The sequence below is a fragment of the Tachypleus tridentatus genome, chromosome 8, assembly GCF_004210375.1.
Source record: "Tachypleus tridentatus isolate NWPU-2018 chromosome 8, ASM421037v1, whole genome shotgun sequence".
Lineage (NCBI taxonomy): Eukaryota > Metazoa > Arthropoda > Merostomata > Xiphosura > Limulidae > Tachypleus > Tachypleus tridentatus.
The window spans coordinates 133,009,336-133,019,292 of record NC_134832.1 but is presented as its reverse complement, the minus strand read 5'-3'; the positions used below and the strand labels follow the sequence as shown (position 1 = coordinate 133,019,292).

The following is a 9,957-nucleotide window of genomic DNA, read 5'->3' as shown; positions in this document are numbered from 1 at the left end:
TAATTCTAGAAACTTACAGACAATATAGAGTCTTATATTCGTTCTGGAACTGAATATTTTACCGACGAGTAAATTAACGTTACATTTATGTTGTCACACACCTCACTTAAGCTAACGATGTTTTGTTTTTTTGACTAACCTCATACTGGTTAGAAACTTACTTCTTATCTTAAAATGTTTTTTAATGTCCTCGTAGAAATAATAACGTCATAGTATTCACTGAAGTTAAATGGTTTTTAATGTTCGAAATCTATAAACGTTCCTGTTTAAATTCTGTAGATGTCCGATTAATAAACGTTAATCACAATTATAGCTTTCAATACCTATATTACACTGACTGTAACTTTCCGATTATACCTTTCAATATCTATATTACACTGACAGTAGCTTTCCAATAATATTGCTTCTTGTCTCTCGGTGCGTCAGTTTTTATTTTCGACTCACGCAATTTCCACGACTTTTCAACAATATTCTAGCGCATTTTCGTAAAACAAATATTGTTGATTCTCACTTTCAACAATTTACGATACATTTCGAGAACAGACAGGACATGTGCAATACACAGTCAAGAATACATGTCACATGCAAAAAACAAAACTATACAGAAATAAGTGTAGGCACTAAAATAAATGTACAACGGTATATTTATTACAATGGTCTTAAATACTTAAAACCAGGTTTTGATATTCATGGTGGACGCATTAGAAATAGCACGTTGCGTAGCTTCTCGCTTAGCAAAATAAAAAAAATTGAGATTTCAAGTTTAGTTTCAAAATACACATACATCTGCTTTAGTTACAGTTGCGACAGACAATGCATACTCAAGATAATTAATGTCTGTATTTAGAAATGAATTCTACTGTATGTAAAGAAACCTATCATATTAATAAAAAAATACCTTTTTTTGCACACTTAAATACAGCATAATTCTGTTCTGTTGTGTACAACTGTGTGAATTAAAATTTGGAAAGGCGTATTAACCTTTCCTAAAAGAAAAAAAAAAAAGTATCATTTCTTGGTTATTTTTACAAATTCAAATACCACAAAAAGTTGTTCCTTTATTTAATTTTATCATAATAAGTTTGTTGCTGAAGAAGACAAAAATGTATATACGTACACATACTTACTGTGCAATCCAGAAATATGTTCCAGATAACGAATATTTCTTTAAACAGTTCTTTTTGGAGTTCAGACTTCTCTTGGTTCGGTAGACAATTTAAAGAATTGGCTTATGCTTAAAACAATTCATTATTACAAAATGTTCTCGTTTGTCGTGAGTGGAAACGCCTAGTGATTACTGTTTTCCCTTTCGGAATATGAACAAACCTTGACTTAGATCTGATTAAATCATGACCTTGGCCTCGATTTGGAATGCTCTGTTTCGTCTCCCGTCAAGTTTTACTCCTAATTGAAAATAACTCTTTATCTTTTAAACTTGTCCTGAAACTGCTGGGAATATTAAATTTCGTTATAACTTAATTTTCATCTTTTCTTTCTAGAGGACATCTTTTCAATCATAAATGACTCAAATTGTGTAATATTCCATCGTTACAAAATACATTATTAATTAACGTTTTTTGTATGTTAACAATGTTTCATTTTTATTTCTGGAATTGAAAACTGTATTTCACAAATGTTTTGTTTGTTTGTTGAATTTTGCGCTAAACTATTCATGGGCTGCCTGCACTAGCTGTTCCTAATTTAGAGATGATAGACACAACCTATACCAACTTCTCTACCATCGAATCCATATTCAGATTAACTTGCATACTGAAAGGCAGCTGGTCAACTCCACCTGCCACCAACTCTTTTATTAACGAAATAGGAAGTTCAATGCTACAGTACAACGCTTCCACGGCTGAAACGTGTTTGTTAATATGTCCAGAGATGGATTCCGACCTGTGAATGGCAGATTGCAAGTTTTTCGTAAAAACGTAATATAATTCGATTACCAATTTTTATTTAATTTATTTAATTATTTAAAAATAATTCTCAATTTAAATTGCAAAAAAAATCAGTAAAAATTCCAGTTGTTTTACCACTATGGTAAAATAATCTTGTTCAGTTTTATTACGATGTTGCTCTGAGCATGCGCGTCACGTTCTTAAATATTAGTTCCTGTATTTTTGTTCTCATTTATAAAACAAATACTAGAGAAACAAAGAGAAGTTAAATACAAAAGTCAATGTTACATGCAACACCGACAAAACGGAACAATATCTAATGATGCAAATTGAACTCATATATCCTGTAGTCAGTTTCTTCCTCAAATTATTATAATGAAAATATAAATTTTTTTTTTTGCAAATTTAATTGACTGACCAAAACAACAATGAACGTATACTTCTATTTCGCGACATCTATCAAGCATAACTTTCGTTGCATGCTTTCACAAACAATGTAATTGTTTGTCTGTTTTTCATAATTTAAATTTTAATAAACTCTGCTGTGTAACGCGACAGGTGTGCTTTGATCAAGTGACCGAAGGACGCAATGTATTAATTTCCATGTCCTATTCGTCAGAAAAGCTACTATTAACTATTTCAAAATGGATTACAGGGTGTTTTAGAAACGAGTACAAGGTCGTCAACTTTAATTTCTCAGACGGGAAGAGGAAAACGGATGGAGAAGAAAATCAGTTATATTATTATTGGGTTTCAGTTAAAATATAGAACACTTTTTAGAGATGTAGTTTGATTTCGCTGTGGAATCTTATTTCTTTTTTTTTTACATTATATGGAACAAGTTATAAAAGACCTATGTGTGTGTGCAGTCAAGTGTATATTTTTTCCAACTTACTTTATATGCGTGTCAACTACATGGTTTTCTAGTGGGTCAGTGGTAAGATTATGGACTTACAAAGTTGAAGTCTAGGATTCGATTTCTCGCCATGTACAGACTATAGGGCCCGAGATGGCCAGGTGGTTAAAGCACTCGACTCGTAATCCGAATGTCGCGGATTCGAATCCCTGTCACCCCAAACAAGCTCGCCCTTTCAGCCGTGAGAGCGCTATAATGTTACGATCAATCCCACTATTCATTCGTAAAAAAGTAGCCCAAGAGTTGGCGATGGGTGGTGACGACTAGCTACTCTCCTTCTAACCTTACACTGTTAAATTATGGACGGTTAGCGTAGATAGCCCTAGTGTAGCTTTGCGCGAAATTCAAAACAAACCAAACCAAGTGTTTCCAAACATCACAGGTAGAATATACACACATGCATAGAAAACAGGTGCATTTTGTAACGAAATACCATTATTATTCTATCAACTTTTTTCCTTTTCAACTTTCCGTCCTCACAAAGCATATTAAAGAACTTGTAACTTTGAAACAAAGAATATGGTGTTAGTAACGTCATAACTAGGTTTTTATGATGTAGTTCAACGAACTCTCCTAGATGGCGATAGAATTAAACTGTAACATCACATTTACAATTTTCATTATACATAAAATTGTAAAACAGATTTGATCACACTTTAATATACTAGATTTATTTAATTGCAACAAACAGTTTCCTAATAAACAAAATATTATGTAACTTATAACACCAATAATAAAAATATCTCAAAAGATTGGACTGTCTACGAAAAGTCCTTAAAACACTGAAAACATTTTTCTTCGAGCAAGTGTTTTGTTCTTTACTGTTTTATGCTTAAATATTATATTAGCCTCAACTTCCTGAAAAGCTACTACAAATGAACATCGATTATTATTATATAATAAATTACAAAAAAAGAAATCGTTTGCTTGTTGTCAATGTTGGCAAAAATATCTTCGAGGCTTAGACGTCTACTACGGCCTCGTTTTCCTTGACAAAAATAAGAGGTGTAAACTGAGGTGTTTCTAAATAGAAAACCATAAAAAATATTGTGCATACTTTGTTCAGTTATTCTTATGAACTTAACGATATGTTATTGTGAGTAGACGTCTCTAACAAAAATAAATAAATAAAAACTACGCCTATTCTCAAACCATACGAATTATCACCATTCTAGTTGACGTGTGCGATTAAAGAAAGAGACAAACATATCATTTTGTAAAGATATTATAGGAGAGTGATTTATTCAACACTTGTTGTTTGAAACGTGGTCATTTTGTTCGTTTCGTATAATTCAGTTTCTTAAGAACTAGCTCAAAAGCTGTTATTTAAGACACAGTGAAACTTAAAGTTCCAATAAATATTCATAAAACTGTGAATATGTGTTTGAAGCAAGAAACAAAGTTAGCTTTGGTTAATTATCCAAACTGTGGTGTAATTTGAAACCAGTCAAAGAACATTCATTGGTAATATTATTAACTGAATCATTGTACATCTCGGAACTTCAACAACTTAAATCGTTAAAACATTATAAAGTAATTTCGCATGATATAACTTGTCTACATAATTATTTTACACGAGGATTATCATGTTCATAAAATTATTTCCAAAGTACCGTTCTTAGCCGACGTCGTTTTTCTACAACGATAAGAATTTGACTAAAGTTTCGTAAAGAAGTTTAGGATGGACGTCTGCACTCGCAGTGTACTGAACTCCGCGAATGACACCGTTCCCATGGTGAATGCCGAGTTCGCCAACAATTTGTCCTTCGGCAGTTTTCTCTTCATTTCGAAATTTTCGGAAACGGCCATCATCGACTATGTATCGCAATTTGTAGCTGTTTTCATCCACGGAATAAACCTCTCCTTCTTTGTCAATTAATCCTTCGAGAAGTTTTTCTGCGATTCCATTAGCCTTTAGATTTTTGCTCGTTTTTATTTCAACTAGCTCTGGTGAGGATTGAACGTCTGTTGCTGGTTGCGATTGTTCCGTATTTACAGGAATTAGCTGTGCCTTTACTTCTTTGACGTAAGAGGGCGCAGTTTTTTGATCTAGCTGAGTCACCTCTTTTCCCACGGGAAGTTTAACGGGACCAGATCGTACAGGCATAACAACAATGACAAACAATATTAATCGATAGAAAACCATCTATTAAAAAAAAAAATATAAAGAAATAAATTATTCAAAATTATCTGAAAATGTACTTTATTTGTCTGTTTCTAATTTGTAGAAGCAAAATATAGACATTCTTACACTGTGTTAAAGCTTAACACTTCTAGTTTTAAGATTTCATGTCTAAACAAAACTAACGATAAACATTTAACACATATATCATTGAATCAAGTAAATAACGCAGTTTAAGGGAAGGACCCGTGTTTCGTCCAACATTTTATGAATATATAATAATAGGGAAAACGTTGCTGACATTTAAGTTTGTTCATAGTTTTGAATTAATTACGGTGTCATTTTTCAGAACTTGGCAAAACATAAATTAATGTTTTATTCAATATTTGTTTCCAAGAAAAGAACACATATATCAGATATGAAAAACAATTACTTCAAATATATCACACTCTGTGTCATCTTATTTTATTATTTCTCAATATTAGAGATATATAAATATGTCCATTTTGTATATTTACGTCTAAAGATGGCGATATAACTATATAAATTTACTCTTTATTATTCCATTGAAAATGTTTATCTGTAAAGATTAATATTGCCAATAACGAGAGTAATGTGTTTCTACTCTTACTGGTCTGTGTAATATTAAATTTGTATTGATAGTCATTGCATGTAGGGATGATCTATGTGTAGTTGTATCATGCCTATATTGCCTTGCCATCCTTACATCATTTTACATTTACAAAATGTTTTCATAACCTGTTATGTTACGATTTTTCCTTGACTAAAAATTAGCGTTTCTAAAAAACCTATGTAATAAAATATATTAGTATGTATGCAATTTTTTTAGTCCTGCATTTCATACACAATATAGGGGTTGGCTCTCTAAAGACACCGATTGTATAATCTACAAAGCATTGAGTTTTTTGGTTTTTTTTTCATGTTGCAGTTGTCTAATGTTCGTCTATTGCTGCCTGGTAATTCTTGTTTCACCCTGTACTTAAGGTTTAAAAAAAACACACCAGGTTTCTATAAGAAAGTTAACTTCAAGGCGTAATAATAACATCGTTTGTAGTAGAAGTATGATATTTTTTAGTCACTTGTAGTTATTATGACTAAGCAACACTGTTTACTGCCCAGAAACAGATAGCGTGGGTTTAGGTTAAAACAGACGTTAGTGATGAAGTAGTTGTAGAGTTATTTCAGCTGAAACTAGAAGAAGAAAGATGAACAGTTTGGGTGGATTGGTTACTTTCTGGTTTGGTATATTAGCAATGGTTTCTTTCCTTGTTTTGAAGCTTGTTGGGTAGAGAAACAAATAAATGTAGGTGACAATCATATTTTAAAGTAAAACTCTCAGTGATTGTTGATTGTTAGCTCACATTTGTTGAGTATATTGACCACTTATACGTATAGTACTATCGACTTTGGTGCTCAGATAATGTGAATATAAACAAACAAACTACATTGTTATTTGTTGTTTTAGAACAAAGCTATACAATAGACTATCTGCCCTCTGTCCATTAAGAGGAATCGACTCTCGGAGATTAGCAATGCAAGTCGCTTAACTTACAGCTGACCAACGTTGTAGAAAAATGAAAATCTTCTATTCTCATCTTTAGATCTATGAACTCATGCTGTTATAAAGAATGTCCAACAATTTTAACAATCTCCTTGTTTAAAACGTCAGAAAATATAGCACACATATACATATGTACAATAATTAAAAGGAATTTCACAGCCAGCCCAGTTTATTTTTTGCATTAAAGACAACAACTACAAGAAGACTTGTTCTAAAGCTTTACAACTTTTTTCACAATAGAATTAGGAAATAGCTTTAAATCATAAATATAATTGTGCATAGGGCGTTACTTGAGACCCTTCAAGAAATTTTCGTAAAACTTCAGCAAACAATCCTTTGTTTTGCGTTCCAGACCAACGTGCTCTTGGCCATTACAGTTAATGACCCTTTGTGGCAGACCAATAAAAGAAGGTTAATCTTCAAGGTCTAAAATGATGACCTTGACATTTTTGTCTTCACGTTGATGAGATTTATATATACTACTTCACAGAGATTTTGTATTCGTTTGTTGAATTTAGCCCGCAGCGAGAGCTATCCGGGTTAGCCGTTCTTAATTTTAATGTGATATATTAGTCAACGCCACCAACCGCCAATTCTTGGGTCATTTTTAACAACAAATAATGGATCTAACCGTCATATTATAACGTCTCCGCGAATAAAGGGGATAGCATGTTCATCAGAAGGAATCGAACCCGCGACCTACAGATTGAAAGGAGAGTTATCTAGCCATTATGTTATGCCAAGCCAAATGAACAAACTTCATGTACTTGTCCTTTGAGATCTTAGTCAAGATTGGAAGAAATCATTCCGTACGTAACCAATGAAAATACAACTTTCCTGAATCGATCAAATTATTGGTGCTATTATTCAGATACTGCTATGGCACGGCTTAATTTTACAACGTTCGAATACATTACTGACACGTTTACTATTAAAGGGTTTGCTTGCGTATTTTTAAGAACATGGTATTTTCTTCTGTGACAAAACTTTTAATACTTCGGAATTAAAACAGTAGTTTGGAAACAAAAATCAGAACTTGTAGTAATCCAACTCATCATTTTTCTGGACAGGTCCTAATTCTTTCGTCAAATCATTGACTTTCTTCTCGTGGTAAAAACCTTTTAATCTCTAGAATCTTGAAGATATTTGGTGGAAATATTCCGTTTTCCAAGAAAATATCAACAAATTTTGCTTTTTTTGGTAATATATTTACGCACATCATGTATTAAGAGAAAACATGGATTTATTTTGGTACACAGTACACAGACCTAAAGAAAACTACGTCAGTGAAATGTGAATAAAAGCGAATTCAGGCTGTTATGTGGAGATAACAAACAGTTACCAGTAGAGAAGAAAACATGGTAAGATACTGAGTAAACACAGCAATAAAAACATCTAACACGTTGAGAAAGATAAATCTGTTTTAATGTATGTGAACATTCAAACTTCAAGGCAAACTTCAAACATCCATATCAGAGTAAAACATATGACTTAATTTTGTCTCTGTTAGGCTTCTACCTGTACAATAACTATATGTATAATTATGCACGTATGTGCTGCATTTGTAACAAAACTAAAGCAAGTTTTTAATGACTTTTGAACTTGTGATACCGCTAAAAATTCTAGTCGTTATATAAAAATAATTATTTTTGTTAAATATAATAATATCATTATCTTTGTCATGTCGTATGATAACAACCATTAAGAGACAGTGAAGAAAGAGGCACATTAAAGGTATGAAAGTAATACAGAGAGGAAAAAGCATTTCCCCCTCTCCCTAACTTGTCACATTTAACGGTTTTGATAAACAAATATGACTATTTTAACACTATGTCTGCAATGCTTAGTATACAAGTTTTTATTACTTGTGCACAAAATGGGATAATAACCCTTCTATACACGCGAAACTCGTTAGCATACAACCTGCCGAAAGTAACGGTACTGTTACACAAAAATGTCTGTTTTAACAATACGTTTACAATGCTTAATTTACAAGTTTGTAATAATTCTATATAGAATATGATAATATTCATTCTACACACGCAAACATCGTTTTCATACAACCTGGTAAAAGTAACGGTACTGTTACACAAAAATGACTATTTAACATTATGTCTACAGTGCTTAGTTGACAAGTTTGTAATAGTTCTATATAGAATATGATAATACCAAACTTTCTAAAACAAACTACAAATAACTCTTGTGATGTTTAAACCATGAATCATTAAAAATCACTTATTAATAAAGAAAACTAGTCTATTACACTGGAAAACTGTCTTTCCTGTCAGTTGAATAATATAAATGTGATACGGAGAAAAGTATCAAAGGAGTTTCTAAGTTAATTATAAAAATTCACGGAGTACTAAGACTAGATTAGGCGCGTATAAACTTACATTTATAATCCGTTCTCGTTATTTCGGTATACGAAGAGTTATCCACAAAAATTAAGCCTAGTTTAAGTTGCTAATCAACAACTTCTCGGTGCAACCTCTACTTCTCTCTCTGTTGCAAAGCGAGAGCTGTCTAACAGAGAAATGAAGCCTAGTTAACTGCATCATTTCTTTGGGTCAGACTGAAAGAAAACAAAGTGCTCCGATAGCTTCTCGGACAAACGATGGTTGCATCTCAGTGTTCTCTACTTAATAAATACTCGTTCTTGGCTGAAGGTTAGTATGGCTGAACGCGCGTTCTGTCTTAATGTTGGGATAAACCGCTTCTATATGCTCCTTACGTTTGCTCGAAGCTTCAACGTTGCAGTAAGAATATTACAATAATATTTTGAGCAATAGAGTTTTATGATAACGTTTATAATATTCCTAGTGATGTCATAATAGCAAGGTGAAATCAAAGCACACCAACTCTACGGAATTTGATCATTGTTAAATTAATTGTTACACAGTCGTTGAACATTCACGAGCTAGTATAAAAGTAAAATTATCTGTTAAGACAATATAAAACGAAACTGAAAATATATTACATTTTTTTTGTTCTTCTTTAATCTCGAATTTATCGTTTTTTAGGAATTGAAACTAAGATGATAATTTACGTGTAATAAACTAGAAACTTTAATTTTAAGTAGAAATCCAAGTATACTAACTGTTGTTTTGTTTCTTGTGATGAAAGCTACTTTGAGAGTTAATTATAATTGCTTCAGCGGTAAGCTAGAGACTTTATAACATCTAAAATAGAGGTTCGATCCTAGCGCCAGGCACAGTCCATTCTGTAGCTCTGTGCTTAACAAAAAAAAACAAATAATGTATACAAATGTGCTGTCATTTTGTCAGGCTTCACTCAGAATACTGAAACAATTAATTCTACATCAAACAATACAAGTATCTTCTAAATTTGCTACCTGATGTTAGTGTCAGCTGCGAACTCTTCAACGATTTTGAAAAATAGATTATGATTATTAAAAAAAAACGCAAGGAATTTT

At 32.2% G+C, this 9,957-nt stretch overlaps 1 protein-coding gene across 1 annotated transcript; it reads right to left on the bottom strand.

Annotated features, from left to right (window-relative positions):
* Nucleotides 1-3,641: 3,641 nt before the first annotated feature.
* On the bottom strand, nucleotides 3,642-9,131 carry LOC143223527 (uncharacterized). Its single transcript, XM_076451607.1, has 2 exons — nucleotides 8,918-9,131; nucleotides 3,642-4,966 (listed from the first exon to the last, which is right to left on the bottom strand). The coding sequence occupies exon 2, from the start codon at nucleotides 4,964-4,966 to the stop codon at nucleotides 4,457-4,459; it is 510 nt and encodes a 169-aa protein (XP_076307722.1). The 5' UTR covers nucleotides 8,918-9,131; the 3' UTR covers nucleotides 3,642-4,456.
* Between the last annotated feature and the right edge of the window lie 826 nt (nucleotides 9,132-9,957).

What these genes read in the sequence shown, in the direction of transcription:
- LOC143223527 (XM_076451607.1), bottom strand. Translation starts at nt 4,966, where the DNA reads ATGGTTTTCTATCGATTAATATTGTTTGTCATTGTTGTTATGCCTGTA.